General features: G+C 23.3%; 1 protein-coding gene across 1 annotated transcript in view; it reads right to left on the bottom strand.

Moving 5' to 3' along the window:
* LOC119687884 (sodium/potassium-transporting ATPase subunit beta-1) overlaps positions 1–20,512 on the bottom strand; it is a 44,309-nt gene extending 23,797 nt beyond the window's left edge. The window contains exons 1-2 of the mRNA XM_038102417.1: positions 20,376–20,512; positions 19,629–19,781 (exon numbers count right to left, since the gene is read on the bottom strand). Of these exons, the coding sequence (XP_037958345.1) occupies positions 19,629–19,767 (139 nt within the window). The 5' untranslated portion in view covers positions 19,768–19,781; positions 20,376–20,512. The remainder of the gene's footprint in view (positions 1–19,628; positions 19,782–20,375) is intronic.
* Positions 20,513–22,650: the final 2,138 nt, after the last annotated feature.

The following is a 22,650-nucleotide window of genomic DNA, read 5'->3' as shown; positions in this document are numbered from 1 at the left end:
ATCAATATTAAGGAGTATAAAATTATTTCGATATATATTTTAAAATAGATCTATCAAATTATTAAAATTTTATTATGTTTAATTATAATGTAATTAGCATTAAGCATTTTAGCATTTAATTAAAAAAAAGATTGCTCGAAGTCAAAGAATTAGGAAAGATATATTTATATATACATACAAGTTTGTTTATATTAAGTTTATTGTTTTTTGTTTCAAAAATATATAAATATTTCTATGTCGGAATATTTTAATAATATTATTTAATTCATTATTATTTATATAATGTTGAAAATTGTAAATTAAGTCTACAAAAGTACTCACAACTAACAAGTCGTCTGAGTCTATAAATATTTCCTCTTCAACTAAATGAAACGACATGACTATCTGTGAAATCATTCTAATGCAAACTTATCTCTCAGCAAATGAAATTACGTGATCTCTACATTATCTAGATTCTGGCAAGATTTTTATGTTCGAATGCAAATACATATTATTTTCGAATCTTGACTGCAAACAAAAATTGGTATGTGTCGTAATAAAGTGAAAGAGTAATTAAAATTTTTCTCAAGGTCTGATCAGATGATTTAGTATATCGGTAGCCTTTATTCGATATTTGAGATATAAAGTAAGCAAACAATTTTTTTTAATTATTGATTATGATAAATATCTAATGCTTCTGACAAATAAGTAGCCATCATTAAGATAGATTTCATATGTAAAAAATAATTGTTTAATAAAAGCTAAGTTTGATAAGATACTTTAATAAAAAAATTTTTTTTTATAAATATAATATTATCTGTGGTTTTTCAAAATTTTTAGTATTTTAGTAACTGAATTTATTAAGTTATGTTCTCTCGTTTAGCCCAGAAATTATATACGCATTTATAAATCCAATTCTGTTACCAAGTTAATAAGTCAATATATTAGTTTTCTATTTGTTAACTTATTAGTTTTACATTGAACCTCACTAACCACATTAGTTAGCAATTTAAAACAAGTATTTTTTTCAGTGACAATGAAAAAAATAACTTTTTTTCAAGCCAAACTCAAGTACGTGTTATATGTATTAATTAAATTGTTTATAATGAATTTTAATATTTTGTAACAAGGAAGTAAATAGGTTTTTTCATTTAAAGTATTTTTACTCGTATATTTCAGTAGAATTGGTGAATTTTGTTGTTTTTAATATTAGTTGAATAGTTTACTGTAAATGAATAATATAATATAACGTTTTGTTGGTTTTAGGAGATTAGTGAGAAAATTATTTAAATAAAATTCACTATAAGTTGTAATAAAGGCATTAATAAAGATGTTTTTCGTATTGAATTTACCTTAACACCCATTCAATACATAAACTTATGTATATTTATTTTAATATATAAAATTTTCTTCAAAAATATTGAAAAATAATTTTGTGATCGCTTAATTATATGCCAAAGTTACTTATATAGTTTACTGATTCTAATGGAGCTAAAATTCGGTTAACTATACCTACTCAAAAATGATCAAGAAATAAAAGAAAATTAAGTTCAACTTAGTTCCTTGTTTAACATTTCTTTATAAGTGTATATAAGATTTACTAGAGAAGTTTCGAATAGTAGTGAGCTACAACAATAAAAATTATTTTTATATTATTTTAATTATTTGAATTTTTGGCTGATCATACAGCTGTTTCGAGTATTGTCAAATACACATCATCAGTAGTCTTGGAATTAATTCTTGTATTTAATTTTCATAAATAATTTATTGAGACTACAAGTACCAGAAATCGAACTCGTACCCTGTTAAATCTGAAATTCAGAATCAGTGCTAAAGCCGTATTTGACTTTTATGCTAGCACATTTTACCCAGGTTTCACCAAAGGTTTTTGTGGTTAAAAAACAATTTCCCATGAAAATCACATATTAGAAATATTGTAATATGTATAATATAATATATTATATATATTATATATAATAATATGTATTATATACTTTAAATGCAAACTTTCCTAACTTAAATATTATTCTTCAAATGAATTGGGCACATTGAATACAGCTATATAGACTTTCAAGCAACCCTAATAAAGATTTCTTACAGAAATTTCAATAAATAGTTTTTTTAAGAATTTTTGAAGTTCCCTAATTTATTTCCAATCACGCAATCTACAAGGACTTATAAATCTCATACATTGTACAATCCTCCACATAAATGTCTCTATAATATATTCACTATGTAAATTGTTTCAATCAAGCTAAAAGACCTTAAAAGTTATATTATACTGGAACTGTCTTTCAAAAAGAATAACTAAAAAAAAAATTAGTAGAGCTTATATTTAAATACTATTGATAGGCTATGAATGTATGAGTTCTAATAAATAAACAGAAAAAAATATTATTTTAAATTATAGTAATATACATTTTTTGAAATAATTATCGAATATTATTATTGAATATTATTATTGAATTAAACAAATAATTCCAAAGAATATATTTTCAAAGGATGGGTATTTGGTAATACCCGAAACAGCTGTTCAAAAATAAAAAATTAAAATGTTGTGTTATATATTTCTATTTCTAAAATAATTTTTTGTCATATATGTGATTAGTTTAGAACGATTGGAGTATTGAACTGGAAGAGAGTAGCAGAAGATAGGGACAGATGGAGGCAGATCGTGAGAGAGGCCAAGCTTCATACTGGACTGTAGTGCCAAATAAGAAGAAGACATGTGATTAGATCAATCAAATTCAATTAATTTAAATTTATAATAATTTATAACAATCATTATATATTGTTTTTATTTAATACCGGTGGAATATTAATACATTATAAAATACAAAGCTTGATTTTGTGCTAAAAAGTAATTTTTAGGTTTTATAATAAATATTTTTTTAATTATTTATTTTAAGGTTGATAATTTTTGCACTGAATGACGCAAGTATAATACGTAGAAATTTTGCCTTATTATTATCTATTTATCTTATATTTTATTGCTTGGCACAATTACGAGTTTTTATAATCTGTATTTTATATGATGAGCAGTCTGTATGATTAATTTGATTTACTTGAAAAGAATAATTTTATTCTACGAACAACCAAAAATTAATGTTAATTTTTACTTAAATTGAAATGAAGTGAAAAAATCATTAAAAATTCTAATTCACGAAATTATACTTATGCATATATATATATACGAGTATATATATACCTGTACAATGTGTGTTCTTACGTTCACGATTGTCTGTAAGAAATAGTTAATTAAATTTTATAATAAATATATTATTTACAATGTACAATTAAGTAGTTCATCAGTATATTTTATTGTATATACACATATTCAAATATTTTCAATTTAAATAATAATTTTTTTATGCTGATGAGATATATAGATGCATCATAATTTATTACTATAAATAAGCAAGTCATAAATCGTTGTAGTTAATACTGCTTTTAAAATAATAAACTTCAGTATTTTAGATTGTAATTAAAATTATTTGTATTTTTATTATTTACATTTTTTTGTATAATTTATTAAGCAAATATTAAACAAATATGAATAATATAAATCTGAAAATATTCTTGAAGCTTCTGTTTAATTGAAAAAAAAAAAAGAAATCTTCACACATTTATTACAAACATTTTCTTGGCACTGATTAAATAAATAAGAATAAAATAGTAAAAAAAATAAATTTTAAATAAAAATATTAAATTTTAATTTTAAATTTATAGCTATGTTTTATTGACAATGTACCAGGGTATTTGTAAATATTAAAACTATTATTAAAAGTTTCAACGTAATATCGCCCAACAGCCGGTACCAGTTTCACTATTGATTACACAAAGCCTCTTAAAGATTTGTGAATAAAGTCCAGAACAAAATCTAGAGAAAAGTTCTTAATCTGTTCTGGTGACAGAAGTTCCATATGGAATCAGTTTTTTCTCAGCGTTATTAAAGCTGAGCAGTCATATAATAATATAGTTTTTGTAAGTAAAGACAATATTATAATTATATGCTTATAAAAATAATAAATTAATATATTAATATTAATACTAATATATTAAAAATAGTATATTCAATAATTAATAATATATTACTTTTTTGAACTTTTTATCATATATTGTTAAATATTTAAAAATTAAATATGCTTAATAAGTGCAATGAAAAAAAGAATATATAACAAAAATTTGTTTCCAGATGACTTTTGATGTAGTAGAAAAAAAATGTTATTCGTAGCTAGAAAGTATAGAGCGACCTCAAAAAGTTTTTTTTTATTTATATTAATATATTATTTATATATAGTATATGCAGCGTGAGATATTGAGCTAAAAGTGTAGGCACAATGTGAGTAATTCATATATAAAAATTTCATTCAAAATGTGAGGCATACAGACGCCTTTTAAAAGTCTGCCGCTAAAAATATAATGCCTATACATGCTCTTTATTATATGCATACATTTGAAAATAAGAATATAACAACTGCCTTGGATACAATGTTTTGCAATAAGAAAAAAAATGTATCTTATTATAATTTTCTTTTATAATATACTTTATATAATTATATTATTTTACTATACTATAATGAAATTTAAAATTATTTAAAAAAAAAATGATTATTTTATGGAAAGTGTTTAATAATTTCAATAATTAAAGCAAAGCATATATATCAATTGTCTGGTCCATTGGTTACCTATTTATTTCTAAACTTCATTAACAGTTGTTTTTATATTAAACATAGATTAAACAAGATTATTGAAATTAACTTTATCTATAGGTTTTCTGTGGAAAATGATATGATATTCAAAACGCGATTAAATATAAATATATATAATATTCTCAGTTTTCCCTGAAGATGACTATCGAAGATAGTCGAAATATCGGAAATAAAGTATAAACGATTTTTAAATATAAATAATAAATTAGTGTCTTTTTATTTATATTTAAATTTGACCAATTAGCCCGATAACAAATTATTATAATAATATTCTCTATGATATTATGGAAAAATCAATTTGCATGTACCTATTTGGTCGTAAGATAAAGCTGAAATCAAACTTCCTCTTATTTAAAGTTCCTAATAACTAAAGACATAGTCATAGTAGAGGATATTGAAGACTTTTGCCATATTCATTTTTGACGAGTACATTCATTGTTTCAAAACACTCGAGTATATACCCGAGTATATGATTCATGAGTCATTTGCCATTTATGCTACTTTAGGTAGAAATGTGTACGCAATGATGTAACGACTCATTAGCAACGAAAAACACTTATGAATCATTTCAGTAGCGAATGTGAGAAAAACATTTATACGCATTTATACTTGGTTTTTTATGAGTGTACTCTGAGTATTAAAATTATGACTCGTTGCAGTTTTTTGGTTCATATTATTTATCAGTGATTCTGAACACATATTAATTCATTGATTGTCTATATACTGGCGAGCCAAAAATTCGTTTAGACATAAAATATTTTATAGTCTTGTTATGGTAGTTTGTCTATCAAATCTATAACTCTGGAATTGGTCGTTTATTAACTTAAACAACAGTTTAGCTTTAAATGACTGAGATATTTACAGAAAACCTTGTTTACCGTATAAAAGCAAGAAAAATACATATTTTTAATTCTTAAAACAATTTAATTACAATGATCAAGAACTTTAAAATAAGTTCATAAGTTTACAACAATGAGATCTATTAAATTATTACAATTACAAATTACAATTTTAATGAAAATATGATTTGGTTTAATCTTATAGTTTTAAAAAGTAGTCTTATCATACTATCATACGGTATATTGTGAAAATGTGAAAAGAAAAATGTTTCACTTTTGATATTCTGTATGATTCAGATCATATAGTAAATTCAATGGTTAGAAACCCTAATCGTACAGACGACATTCAATTCTTCGACTGCATGCCAAAATCTTCCCGGTGAGGATTTTCTAAAGGCAGACAGCGAGAGAACAACGAGAGTAAAGATCAAAATTGAATCACCAGTTTCATCTGGTTACATGCAGAGACGATATTTTAGATCCACGAATAGAAACATTTTGTTTAAAAGAGCTATGTATACATTTTTAGAATTTTAATTTTTACTAAATTTCTTTATAAATTTGTTTTTTATTTATTGATATGTAGGTATTATATATATAAAAGCATATAAAATAACTGCTTTTACATATAAAAAATTAAAAAAAATTTCGTTATGGAGTATAGTATGGAGATGTTCGTTATAGAAAGGAGTTCAGCTATATTGTTATTTCTGTTTCTAATAAGAATTTTGTTTTTTTTTTAACGGACTAATTGGTCAGTAGTTAAATAAAAAAAATTTTTAAAAAAAAATATTAGTTTTTTTTAAAAAATTTTATTTTTTTAAGCAATTTTGGTGTTAAGAAGACTCTGTTTTCTAGCTGACTGACTATAGAATTTGACTATGTAGTGATTTCTCCTGTTTTATCTAGTAATAGCTAGAACATTCAAACAGGTTTATTTAAAATGGCTATACAGATTCAAAGGAACATGCCTAAAATAAAAAAGCCGTTACTCGCCCATATCTCGAAATCCTTTGGCAGGTTGTTTAAAGTATCATTTTCGATATAAACGGAATTTATTTGGACTTGAAAATGAAACATGTTGACTAGTGTAATTTATAATTTGATTACTAAAAAGCTGCAACCGTTTCTTTGCGTTTTGTACTGAGTGAATATGTATTTGCACTTTTCATTTTAATTAAATTATAATTTTTTTATAATTTATAATTATAATAACTAAGAAAAAATAAATCGTGAATCATTAAAGCAAAAGAAAAACAAAAACAACTTGGCATTTCAAAGAATTTAAAAACGATTTCAGTTTGACGCAAACAGTAGATTTGCTACCACATCAAGTCAAGCTTTTGTCTGGAGTTATTAAGTAAACTAGAAAAATGTAAATTTATTTAAATTTTTCATTAAAGCTTGATTAAAATAAATTAAAATTTTAATATTCTTGAAATATTTGCTAGCGATTTTTCACAAAATTTTACTGCTTAATATGTGTATAGAGTAAACCCTGTATATCTGTATTTTATGTATTATTTATGATTTCATTTAAAATGGAAATTTTTTCCGCTTTATATAAAAAGTATATATGTATGTTGAAGTAATCTTAATCAACTATCTGGTTGGTCAATATACTCTACTTCATAAGTGTTTATGCGCTGTGTGTAGCTGTGCGACTGAAGTAGTCCGTATTGCAGATAATTAAATATTATTATATGTTTTATTCAAGTTGATAAGTTGCAATCTTATCAAGAGATTTCCATATTCGATGGTCTGATAAAAATGACTGTGACTTTTTTTTTAATTTGAAATTCGACATAAAAATCACAGCATTATATAAGCATTGAATAATGATTCTCCTTTAAAGTACTTTTATTGAAAACTCTTATTAATTTTTTCTGAGCTAATATAAATGTATTTATCTTGCTCTTATATTGTATCAGTTTTAATCGAACAATTTTGTTTACGTATTTAATTTCAATAATAATAATAATAATAAATTAACCTTAATTTTTATCAAGTATATAACATAATAAGTGTTACTTGCTTACGTCAAAATATGTATAAAATGAGTTTATAATTATAATATATGTTATATCATTGTTAATGCCTTCATAGTTGTAAGCCAAGACTATATAGTCTATATAGTTATACAAGAGATTTTCATGTAAATTAAATGCCCTTTCTGTTATTTAACATTATATTTTGCAAATCATACACGGTTCTGTTGATAATACTTTGGCTTGTAAAAATAAATTAAAGTTGTATACTAAATTTAAATTTAATATTAGAAAATAAACACGTATTTATACTTGAAATCTCAAAAACTACGTAAAAATATTTTAATTATATTAATAACGTAAAAACATTTCTTTTGAAAATTTAACACCTGTTATCAAATTTCCTTAAATACTAGTTTTCAATATTTAGATCTTTATTCAATTTATCTGTTATATACATACATCTACCTCATGACTTATAGCGTTATTAATATAATATATACATATATGTATATATAATATTTTTTTATAAGGATTGAATTATCTTCTATATGAGTTATTTTTATAACAAAAGTATGCGAAATATAGAAATATCACAATACACAGTATGACAAGTTAACATATTAAGAAGAACAATATGTGTATATAAAATATTATTATAACATTATAATATAATATTGTATATTATAATATTATATTTTATATTATATATTTCATATTTTATATAATATATTATACATTATATATAATGTATTATAAATAATATATTGTATATTATTATATATTATATTATACATTATTTATTATATACAATATATTATATTTTACATTTTATATATTTTATATTATATTACATATATTATATGTTATTATATTATATATAAATGATGGAGTTAAAAGTAATAAGGCAAACAAACTTGCGAGAGAAGAAATTGAAGTTTGTGGCTTCCGTACCCTTTTATAGCCTGGGAGAGATTTATGTTCCTTTTTTATTAGGAAAGAATAAAAGATAACACATCAGGTTTATCACAATCTAAATCGATGAACGACATCTCTAATATATGATAATGTAATTGTAATATCATTAAACTTAACTAAAAACAACTCAAGAATTATAACAGAAAATCTAATAATATATAATATTAGTTCAACCTTAACAAATTGGCTATGCTATCTAATAAGGCCTACAGGTTTGCAGACTACGAAACATGTATGGGGAGGGAACTTAAATTTTTTTCAAACCAACTAAAATATCATACATTAATAATAAAATCTATGTATAATCGAATAAATAGAATATATATATATATATAAATAATTGAAAAGTGTGTAATAGATGACTAAGTCAGTTTTAAATAGTCATGCAATATGATATGCTAAATAATATTTGATATAAATAATATCAGTACAACTGACCTTGTGAAGTTGAATTGTAAAACCATGGGCAGTTCTTGTGATTAAATTATCAGTTGACGCAAAAAAACACTCACTGATATAAATATATGTTAGTTGATTGTGATATATAATATAAATAAATTTCGTTTGGGTTGTTATTTTGTTTTTTTTATAAATTTTTTTGTAGTCTGAAAATATTTATATAGAATTTGATAAGAAATGGAAATTAATAATTTTTTGTGTTATATGCACAACGGTGATATATTTTCCAATGCAAGTGGAATGATGGGAATGTAATTAAAGGTAGATTTCAGGTTCTTTCTATCTTCGCTTAGCATCAAAACATCTGTCATGATAAAGTACAGTATTTGTTTATGGGATTGAAGTGCCTAATATAATCGTTGGGTGATTATTAAATTATTTAATAAAAAATTCTTTGCTTTTAAGACTTTAACTAACTTAACTGAAGGTATTATATCCTTTTTTATATAAAAATTACGGTTTATATTTTAAGCGATTTGAACATGTTTTGTATTATAATATTATATATTAATTTTAATATTTATCAATTATTATAATATTAATGATTTTAATATAAAGCTATTAATATTCAACTGTTATTATATATAAAATAATTCATTATTTATTGTCTAAATTCGTATATCTCAAGTGGGTCGTATGTACTACCAGTAGATTGAATCGATTGTTAAGAAGGCAATAAAAAAATTGACATTAATAGCATTGATGAGAAAGTCTCCACGGTTTTAAGTTTATGGAAAAATTGAAGTTCGAAAAGTAATAAATAATGGACTATTCTGCTTACCTGACCTTAAAGGTAAGGTTTTTTTTAAAGGATGGATGGGAATGGATGGGAAAAGCTGGTCTAAAAAAAAAAACTTTATATCTATTTATCATCAATTTTATCTACCAGCGCCATTGCTTCTAGGTTAATGTCATTCTTGATTTTTTGAGATATTTAGACCTACTATATCTTATTATTTATATACAACTTAGTAATAAAATCTTTACATTTCTAAAAGGCAGTTCAGCTATAAAATATATTATTTGCATTATTTGCATTTGTGTATATTTGCTATTCAAATATTTCCGTAGTTTTATATTCTCTTCAATGGATTTATAATATAAATGAGAGAAATATTTTATTTCACTATCGATGCTACTAATGTACTGTCGCCGCTATTAAACTCATAGAGATTTATTAGTCGCTGTGGAATCAAATAAGTATCTATGCAAATAATGGTAAAATATTCTTAACGGCTATGAAAACAAAATCGGGAATTTTTGTTGTCAAGTACTTCCAGTATTTTTTAAATTAAAAAAGTTGCTAAATGGCAAATAAAAATTTTGTTAATAGGCTGTAGTAGTGTTCAAGTATAGCCTATCACGCATTTAAAATGAAATATTTTTTTACAATTTTTATCTTCTGTGAAGATATGCGAGCATGTGTTGAGGTTGATTGTCTGTATTATCAAAGCTTATCAATTAAATCTAGTCTGTCTGTTTCCAAGATAAATATGTGCAAATATGTATGCTTATATGTGTTACTGATTTTAACAGTTTAAGTCATTACATAAATGGAATTACTGTTTTTGGAATTGGCCATAATTATAAGATAAAGCCACCAAGTTGATATTGTATATAGAATTAATAAAAGATTGTAGATTTTTATTGTTTTATTTTGTTTCTCTTTAATTGCGATTTTTAGATGAGTTAACGACTATAGATTAATCGCAATTATTCAAAAAGCAAAAAAAAATTGTAAAAATTAATTAAAATATTATTATATAAAATTTCAAGCTTCATTTATATTTATAGCTTTCAAAAAGTTGCTTTATTGTATATTATGAATATTTTATACTATATATTGTATATATTTTTTTATAAAGTGTATAGTTAAATAAATAAACGGCAGACAGACAAACGGAAAAGTTACTACTCGTTGAAGGGAATTAACGAATTATATGTACTTAGCACTAGGGACGTTACTGTACGTTGTGTGAGAATGCATTAATTTATATTTTACTTAATTATTAATTAATTAAAGTTTATTGACCTAAGTATTTCCATCTTCGTTGTTTTTAATGTTCGCGTTTTACTTTTACGGTTTTGCATTTAAAATGTGTTTAATTTTAAATGACATCATTTGTTAATTACTCCTCATAGGCCTTAAGTTAATATTGTTTTTATAGGCGTTTCACTCAAATTTGGCTTAAAAATTCGTTGATGTGCATTAAATAAAACACCTACTTTTGTCGTTGACGTTTGTTTGATGATTTTTCTACTTTACGGAATACTTAATGCATTCTATTGGGACGGTGTCATGTGCTCGGAACTACAATATTTGTTCACACCTGCCCAGTTTTATAATGATTGCATGTGCACAGTTGTTGTGCAAATTAATGTTAAGCACGCTTTAAATTTTACTCATACTTTGTATTTAATAAAACTAAAATACTAGAACTTAGTTACTGATAAATAGTATTGCATATATACATAATTTATTATGATATTGTAATGCAAACAAATAATTATTTTATGGAGACAAAAATATGTATGTACAATATTATCATCTCGTTTTTTATCATCGAGAGTTTGTGATAAGTTGTAATGTAATGGTTTATGGGTTTGGTTAAGGCTTTTCTGCACTGCGACTAGCTTGATCTATTGTGCACTCTTTTGTATTTAGACATTTAGTACCTCGAGGAATCGAGCCAGCTTCTTCGGAGAGAGTTTTTGAAAGTCTTCATCCTTTAGTTGGTATGCAGCTAATATTTTGTTTCTTCTACTGTTCTTCTAAATATTTGTGTCGGATATACTTATTTTGTGGAGGTGTTTATTGCAGACGTCGTGGCCTGTTAGTGCACGAGAGAGTGAATTTAGACTCTTCTTGTTTAGGTTGCAAACGATGTTTGCTATTTTTCAAGAATTTTTTGGAATTCTTTAGGCCGTTTGTGCTATTCTAAAAAATTTAAACACACTTTGTTGAATCCATTTTTTTGATATCTTGTTTTATGTTCTTTATATATATATTTTTTTTTTATATGTTTGTATATTTAAGTCATTTGGGTTGCGAGATTTATTAATTTTATCGTAAACAACAATTACACAAAAATCATTCTTCCCTAAGACTTTTGATAATGAATATTTGTTAGTATCAAAAAGAGGATTGATTAAAAACTGCATTTTTGGATTAAAAATTTTTCTCACAATTATTCTTTATTGTATTTGAAAATAGATTTCTTATTATAGTACACACATTACACAATACAAATATCACAAAAAAAAAATTTTTTTTATTTATTAAAAAAATAAATTTTAATAATATTAAATTAAGGATCTTATATGTTCTCCTACAATTATTTATTGGATTTATAGTGCTTAAAACGATATCTTACTCGGAATAACAACATATTGAATTATGGTAGTTTACACTGCTTTAATTTATACCATAAAAAATATTATTAATGCAATAAGATAATAAAGAAAACAAATTAAATATATAAATTTTAAAAAGGAATCTATAAAAATTGACCCCAATTTTATTTTATAGATTTATTATTGAAAGTTTGTGCTTCAGAGTTCAGAGAATTTTAACAAAATTATTTATGTACCTATTTTAAATGTGTTCTTTGCTTTTTTGCAGCTTGCGAAGCGAATGTTTTCTAAATAAAAAAATATATATATTTATATGTATGTATATATAATACATTGTTCTCTGATATGATGAAAAAACTGATATTATTCTTAAATATATTAACTATCTTTCTCTAAGACTTTATTATTGCAAACTTATAATTGATTAATTACCAGACATATATTATAATTTATATGATATTAGAGCTTCTTAATATCTTACATCAAAGTATTATTTTGTAATTAAGATTTGTATAAAATAATAAAATAAATAATAATTTGTTTAAGTTTTTTAAATTTTGTGTAATATTTATGTTTAAGTATTTATTTCTACTTATAATTCTAACTACTGTTAAAATGTTTACTATAGTTATGTTAAGATTATATGGTTTAAGTATTTAGAGCCCTGTGATAAGAAACCAGTTTTTTAATTTAGAAACTCATACTAGTAATAAAATTTTTAATCTACAAATTACTTTAATTATAATAAACAATAGTTTACTAGCGGGATGAGACGAAATTTTTCCCTAATCAGACTCTCATCCACTTAATTAACATGATTTCAAAGTTTTTCCTTAAATAAAAATAATTGTTCAAGTTGTTAATATAAAGTATGTTCAAAATATGTACGATCATCAAATCTTATAAATTTTTATTTAAAGTTCTTTATATTAATAACGATTTAATATCGGTTTTAAACATTCTTTTATTAAATTGATATGGTGTGTGAAATTCCTTGTAAAGCTTATGGGACCAACATTTGTTAAGAGATACAATCAAAAAAGTTAAGACTTTAGAACACGATCTACACTCATAGATCAAAGAACAACTTTAGTAACCCATTGAATTCCATTTAAGCACACCTCATATTGTGATGAGATGAAGGCAGCAAATAAAGAAAACATATATAAATGGTGAACACTTTTAGAAATAATTAATAAAATTGACAAGGGTGCTAAGAATTTTATTACAAGTAGTTTACAAAAGGCATAGCATATATTTACAGATCACTCATAAAAAGTTGATATCTCGTAATTTATTTAATTTTTCATTAATTCATGTTTGAAAAGGGACAACACTGTATATATGATCTTTCAAATAGACATACTGCAATGATTTTAATGTAAAGTACTTAGATTAGTCACACAGACTTAGTTTGTGACTCACACTCGTATTCATAAAGGTCTAGATCAACGAAAATTGCTTTAAAAAGTAAATAAATAAAAGCAGGGCCTTATATTTTTGATCGTGTGTATTATTATAGGTTTGCAATCGTTATTGCAGGTATTATCTATATAAGAGATGTGCTGTTAAGTTACTAAAAAAATTACTTAAAGATTTAAAAATTTGGAAAGATTGAGTAGGTACATAAGTCCACAAAGGGATAATACTCAAAGGGATAGAGAAAATATTATACATTTGAACTTGGGAAAAATTTTATACGTGTTATGATTCGTTATCGCTAATGAAGATCTTCCCTATAAAAAAAATGCGTTATTACAGAAATTACAGTTTTGAATATCGTAAAAGAACTACAGCTCTATAGTATAAAACTGAGAATGTTAGAAGACTAAAGAGATTGCACATATTTGATCTCCCATTCAGACAATAATTTTAGTCAAATTACAATAAATTATAATAACATTCAGTAGATTAATATAGTTAAAAAATATAATACAAGTAAAAAGGGCATCACATGCCCTGGTACACCGGCTTTAACTTGGAGAAGGACAATTGATAGAGAAATGACAGAAACGCACTACACATGGAACGATATATGCAAAGAAGCACCTAACATAGTGCGGTTTTTGAGAATCGTTGCGGCTCTATGCCCCACTAAGGGAAACGGATACTAAGAAGAAGAAGAAAAATGTATTAACGTTCTTAATGGAACACTTTGATTGAAGTTAGATTCTTTTATTATTAATATATGTAAATAAATAAATTTTAAAAAAATATTTATTAAAAAAAATTTTTTTGAAAAATTTAATAAATAATATTACTATTTTCATGCAATAAACATATAAGTTATATATACTGTTCTCTGAACTAAAAATAATGAAACGTAAGTAATTTTATAAGCAATTTGAAGCAGCTGCGGACAATGCTATCAATACATTGACGAACATATTAATAAATGTTTGAAAATATAACAAACAAATCTGCTATATATAGATATATACATATATTACGTATATATATATATAATGAAGTCATTTACCTTTTGTTTTGTGTTTCGAAATGCTAACAACACCGAGTACTTCAGCTTTTAAAAAAACCTTTTTTGTGTGTTAATTTTTCAAAAATTCAAAAATTAAACATTTTTTTAATTTTTTCATGACTGGTTTGATATATGAAACATTTAAATAATTTAAACGTGCAGGTATTGTAAATTTCAACCTCATTTAACCATTTTTCTTTCTGCTGGCCTAACAAGTATTTAGGATTGTAAATATATAACTTTCAATCAGATTTTTTTGGTGTCGTGTTGATTTTTATTTATTTCAGCTATAATTTATAATATTTTTAAACAAAAGTTAGTGAAAAACTAAGATTTATCAGTGTTGCTGTAATTTGTTAATTTGCAAAAATAATGAAATAATTCTACCTTAGTCGATCATTATAGATTGTTCAATTATCATTTAGGCAGCGAATAATTAAAAAATTTTTTTTTTTTTACTTATATGTGAAGTCAGATAAATTTGTGAAATTATAATTAAAAATAAAAAACAATCTTAAAATAATTAATGATAAAAAATTAAAAAAACCATTACATACATTTTACACAAAGTATTTTATATTTCACTATATATTGCCTTTTTGTCATAAAATTTTTGTTTTTTTAATTTATTCTATTTGCATACTTAAATTCTATATAAGAAAGGGAATTTTTTTGTATGTAATATATGCAGATGACTAAAGACTACGCAACAAAATTTAAGTACTTCATTGTTTCATGTAATAAAACTAATATTTATTTTTATTGCTAATAGATTTAGGTCTATCAGGTCCATACATGACCTCCGCCAACCAGTTGAAGCTATGTGATTTCTTTAATGATAATTAATTTAAAGGTTTTTTTCCCACTGCAAGTTATAAAAAATACTTATAGTTGCATCTATCTTAAATCTATAGTAATAATATCTTTACTTTATCTATTGTTCACAGTTAATTATTATTAAAAATAATAATTATAATCATAAGTTGTAAATAATAATGAGGTATAAATCGGAAAAAGTCATTTTCTCTTAATGTACTTCAATAAAAAAATATGAATATCATGTGATATTATAATTATAAACTACTTTTGTATATGTACATAAAGATTTAAAAAATTAATTCATTCATTTTTGTGTGGATTTTTTTAAAAAATTACAAAAGTTTGTATAATATTAAGAATATTGACGATTTTGAAAACAGGTTGAGACCTTCTAAAGAAATATTAAATTTAAAATAACATCAAAAATAATAAAAAAAAAGTTTTACTGCGTTGTGGAATACATACTGGATTTATACAAAAAATCGAAAGGAGTTTAAATGAAACTCTATCGTTCACACAGAGATACTTTATAAACACAAATACTGCTACAATAGCCGCAATTTTTTCTTTCAGAGTTGTAAAAAAACAGCATTAAGTCTGGTTGAAAGTAATTGGCATCACTTTTAAAATATGTTTAATGCTTTTTTTTTTGACATATATTTTCTGTTGTATTTTGTGCAATATAAAATATGAAAATTGTAAACACTAAAATAATAAATTTAAATAAAAGAGAACAAAATGAATATTAATATAGAAAGGCAATAGTAAGCATTTTTATTTTATATATAGTAATTGAAATGCTCATATGATTTCAACGGATGACTAAAATTTTAAAATAAATTACCAGTGAACATTTATAATAGACTGATTTTTCAATTTGGCTGCACTGCCACTTAAGAATTAAAATTTTTTGCAAGTAAAACCTAACTCTGAAGATTTTGGGAACATTGTTGTTGCTTCACATGTTTTCTTTTGTAAGTTACGAGTATTTTTTTGCTACTCTGAAGGAAAAAATTACGGCTAATACAGAGATTTGTGCTGAGGAAGTAAGGTTGTGTTAATAAACCAAACATTTTCAGAATTGATGTTAGTGTCTTGATATATAAACTAAAATTTTTGACCCATTCTCCATCGATCATTATTCTTTAATGGTAAATAAACAATCGAAATTAATTCTTATAATTTAAAGACATAAGCACCTTGGTATGTTAAAAGTGCCAATAAATAGAAATATTCACATATATTTCACAGTTTCTGAAGTTATGCATATATACTTAAAAAGACATTAAGCTCGACATGTTACTATAATACTAGAATAAATTAACTAATTACCCATTTCATAATTAATAAATCAGAATAAAAAAACTATTGATTGGCACTGTATTTATTGTGTATCTAATTTATATCATATTATTTACATTTTATTAATTAATTTCTAATTAATCGCAAAATTAAAAATTTACATTGTTTTATCAATGATTGCAAGAATGTACATAATATAAGTATATATATAAAATATTCTTATTCAGTTTGTATAAAAACTTCATAGGACTGTTATAATCGTCAGAACATCAATTGAGTACCCTTAATCATCATATTACATACAATGACTCCAAGATTGGACTGTATAAGTTGCAAAGTATATTTTTAATATTTTGTGTTATGTGTTTAATTTTATTATTTTATTTTATTATTTATTTTATTTTTTCTTAAATAATGTTTATTTTTTTGAATTCTGGTAATATTTTGTAAGATAATTGAAGCTAAAAAAAAAAATCTGCAGCTTCTAAACTAATAATTTTTATGAATTTTGCTATAGAATCATTTATGAAGGTTTTAAATAGTATCTCAAGGCTTACAGATAGACTTAGTGCAACATTGCCTTTGAGTATATTAAAACTATTCCATCTGCTCTGGGGTTTTAGATATTTTAGATTTGCAGTGTTTATATTATTTTGGTAAAAAATAAAAATAGTTATAATACTCAATTCTTTTTTATTTATATTATAAAATTGTACTTATAAATTTATGCACGAATCTAAACATATAACAAGTAAAATAAACTTTAACTTAATCTAAGGTAATAACATTTTATTAAGCCTAATAGCTGATAATAGAAGACAGTAATCTGATAATTTTCTGTCTAAGTCATTTTATTACTTTATCCTTTACTTATGTATATATAAAATTAAAATAAAACAAAATTTTTTATAATATTTTTTAAATATATTTTTATTTTTTTTATTTTGGTAATTTTTTAAAGATTCTAAATGTGAAGTAAAAATTTATAGTTGAACTATACTTTTTATGATTGAAGTAACTCAAATAATAATATTGATCTTCATACAACTATATAGACTATAGCTGATCATGTTCACTAGATTTTGAAGAAGAACACATCTTGAAAACTATAAATAATTGAAAATACTATAGATATTATGGTATTCATATAGTATTATAGTGTTAATTTGTTTCTTTAAAATAATATGAAAATATTTTCGAGTCCATAAAAATTATTTTTTCTTTTAAATATGATTACATATATTAGTAAGGAGACTAATATATGTAATCATATTTATTTTACCTATATATTTCGTAGGTATTTAGAGTACTTAAGTATTTTAAAAATATTTTCGATACAGAATAATACAGGCGTTTAGAAAACATTTGGCTTTACATTATATTCCTAATATTAAAAATATTAATAAAATATTAAAATTATTAATATTAAAATATATTAAATATGATTTAAAAAAATACATGATGAAGGCAAAAGCGAATTTACCGAAATACGTGTAGGAATATACTTAAAATATCGATCCAAATAAAAGCTAAAATTTTTAAAAAACAAAACCGATTTTAAAATATTTTCGAAAATTATACAATTTATTGTTTTATTTGACTTTATATCTATATTTGACTTTAGATATTTTGTTGGCTTTGAAGCATTTTCTAGATACTATAAAAAAAAAATCGACGAAAAACGCCAATTGACATTGAGAGATGGGCTTTTCTCAGTAAATATTTTGATAAACTTTGTACCACAGATTTTTCAAAAAATTCTTTAAATTCATTTTTATTTTATATAGAACATGCTACATTATTCAACTATAATGAAATGTTATTACCTTAATATATGATATAAAAAATTGCCATTTTTTCAAAGTTATAATTAAAATTTGGTGCTTAATATATTAAATTAATAATAAGTTTATTAAATGTTTATTGTTAATATATATGTATATAGGTAGGTATACTATATTTAGAATTTAATGCATGTCATTGACATATTTGAGTTGAAGTCAAATTGGATGCAAACTTGTGCACATATCTTACACCTATGTACGTCCCCGGCAATATAAATATATATTTATTATACAATACTTTGAACCATAATTTCAGTAATTTTCCATTGGTAAAAGTATGCTTTTGACGTATATTTCGTTAATATTGTATTTTCATTCAAATTATGAAAAATAAAAAAATGATAATAAAAAATTAAGCATTTAAAGAGCGAGAGAAGGAGACAAAGAGAGGAAGAGGGAGATGGAGATGGAGAGGGAAAGAGAGTCATAAAATTAGTTGCTGAACATGTATCTTTTTTTGTCTTGTCTTTCAGTCTATAACAAATAATATTTTCAAAACATTGCCACACATTACGAATTGCCCGCAAAATATGAACAAAAATATCAGTCCGTTGATAAGAAATTTTACAACAAATTTTGATACATAACTTATTGTAAGTTAATAATCCCCAAGAAAACAATAGTATAATAATTTTTTTCAATATTTCAATTTATTTTATTTTCACATATGTATATTCTACATATATGTATATTGTTTATGTAGACTGTTTATTTTTAATGTTTGTTTTTATTATTTATATATACGGTTTATTGTCTCAAAACATTCCGTTGAGTTTGCATTTGAAGTATAGCACAGCACATATATTTGTTATGAACTTGAGATTTTTTTAGATATTTTGGTCTCCTAATTCTATTCGAATAACTTTTTCACTTACCCCAACTTTTAGGTGTACGTCCGAAATAGGTTCCATTTTTTTTATCATATATCATTTTACCGAAACTTATCTTTTCCTTTGGGGCATACCATGTTGGCATTTCGGTTAACGCGGGACTGCTACCGTTCTTTTTCGACATCTTGCTTAACTTTCCTTTATTATTAATTATATAACACAAAAATTATTTATTTTATTTATTTTATTTTAATATTTTTATTTTTGTAATTCTAAATTATTTTTTGATTAATCGTTTTTGGCTATATTTCAATATTTACAACTGCCAAAAATTAAAATCTATAGTTAATGATGTTAGGGAAGGGTTTAGGGTTTATTGTTCTCGAGTGTGTGTCTTATAAAAAATATTTCTAAAAACTATTTTTATTATTTTAAACAATGAAAAATAGAACAATGAAAATCGTTCAAAAATTTTTATTTATATTTTTTTTAATTTTGTTAATATTACTGATATTTTATAAGAATTATAATAATTTGAAATTAATGTAAATTTTAGAATTTCTTTGTTTGATTCATGATTTTTTTGAAATGCACTACTAGTATATGTATTTCTTTTTAACAATTAAATTAACAATTTATTTTTTTTTTGTTTCGTAGAACTATGTTATATATATGTAAATATATTTTATTTATTTATTTTTAAACAGAAATTATGTAAATCCTGCACGCGTGCTACGAAACTAAAAAGCAAGATCGGCACTCGTTAATATGCAACTATCACTAAACACTCACTTCGCGCTGTCGTTACTGCCACTCGATTCTGATTCTGTCTACCTTAACTCAACTGAACCGCACCGAAGAACTGCGATAACTGATTCAAAAGCGAAAAGAGCCGTTGGCTATACTATGCGAGAGACTAACTAAAACGAAACGTTCGCGGGAGCAGATAACAGTGCTAGCACCAGCTTGCCAAGTCAGCGCCATACAAAATAACAACAATAACATAACCCAACTCCAACAACATGTTGAAGTTAAGCACAAGAGACACTCATGCGCTGAAAAAACTTTGTAAGGCATTTGCTGCCACACATATTTGTTGTATTATGTTTACGTTAATCGTTTTTTTACTTTTGTTTAATCGCATGCCATGCACAAGAACAAACTCACCACACAGTACGTAGTGTGGTGAATAGACAGCACTAGCTTAAGTACTTTTCGTACATTCGTCTAAGGTATGCGCAACTGAATGAAGAAACGAAGTTTGTGCAGCAAAAAATTAATATGAAAATTAATATGTATATTATATTATATTATATTATATTATATTATATTATATTATATTATATTATATTATATTATATTATATTATATTATATTATATTATATTATATATATTATATTATATATATTATATTATATATATATTTATAATAAAATGTAGTATTATTATTTATAATATAATATATTATATTATTTTATATATTATACATTACATTTCATTATTTTATGTATTACATTATATTATGATATATATTTTATTACTTTATATATATTATTTTATATATTATATTACTTTATAAATATTGTTTTATGTATGACATCGTATTATTATTATATTATAACACTTTTTATATTATACTACTTTTTTTATATGGTATAATATAATATACCATACCATATAATATATATTATTTTATATTATATTATAAGATTTTATTATATTATATTATATTATATATTATATTGTATATTATATTGTAAATTATATTATATTGTATATTATATTATATTCTATATTATATTATAATATATATTATATTATAATATATATTATATTATATTATATTATATTATATTATATTATATTATATTATATTATATTATATTATATTATATTATATTATATTATATTATATTATTGAAGATTTTACGGTCATTTTATATAGTGTCGAAATATTGGTAAAATTATTAAAATTATTATTAAGGCTGTGTGCGAGTTTGAGTAAATTGATGGTAAATTGAGGAAATAGTAAATTATATGGATATGACAGCGAATGTTGGTATTTACCAGAATTTCGAGCAGGATAAATTAGATAACAATTATGTGAATTAGGTGTTATCGTTATGAAAATTTTATAAGGTGTTTAATAAATAAATAAATAAATTTAAATTTTACCAAAAATAATAAATAAGTGCAATAAATAAATAAATAAATTAATAAATATTTACATATGTGAAGTACAAAAAATACCGAGGAAATTTCAATTTATTTCACTTTAATTTACTCGAATTCGAACACGGTCTAATAATTAAATTATTATTATTATTAAAATTATTATATTATTGGTATTTAAATTATTTATATTTGTTTAATTTTTGAAAAAGTTGAAAAAGTAAACAATTAGCCCGTTTGAAAAATAAAAACAAAATAAATAAAAAATTTATTTATTAACAAGTTACCGAGTTCAGAATGAATATCTCCAGTATTAATTCATATATTTCTACTATAAGGTGACTTTTTACCTCTTTTTTTCTACTATATAATTTTTTAATTTATTAAATAGATTTTAAAATCTTTCTGGAAGTTTCTAGAAGTCTTCAAGTTTTTCTGGAATTGAAGAGCGGAAAAAAATGCAATCGAAACAAATTAAGCCGAGCTTGTTACCATTAAGAATACCAATTCCAATATCCTGTTCTGTTGTATTATTTATGATTATAAAATTTATCAATGCTTATAATAATAAGTTGTTTATATTTTTTCTTATATAATTGGTAGAAGTTAAGTGGAAGCAAAACAAAAAATTAAATTAAAAACAAACTTTTTGCTTTAGTAAATATAAGAAGACTTAGAGCTTACATCAACTTAGTTCTGCCAATTCCGAGATGTTTTCCTATTTAATTAAAATCATTTCGGGTATCTGTCCTATTTTACCGAATTAAATTTTTATATTATTATGTTACACCGGCGATCTTAAAAATCCACATAAGCCTTTTGGCCCTAAGTGTTACATAAATTATAATAATAATTAATAAATTTAATTATTTAATAAAAAAGAATTTTATCTCT

The sequence above is a fragment of the Teleopsis dalmanni genome, chromosome X (genome assembly GCF_002237135.1).
Source record: "Teleopsis dalmanni isolate 2A chromosome X, ASM223713v2, whole genome shotgun sequence".
Classification (NCBI taxonomy): Eukaryota; Metazoa; Arthropoda; class Insecta; order Diptera; family Diopsidae; genus Teleopsis; species Teleopsis dalmanni.
The sequence above is the reverse complement of the archived record's forward strand: the minus strand, read 5'-3'. Positions and strand labels throughout refer to the sequence as shown.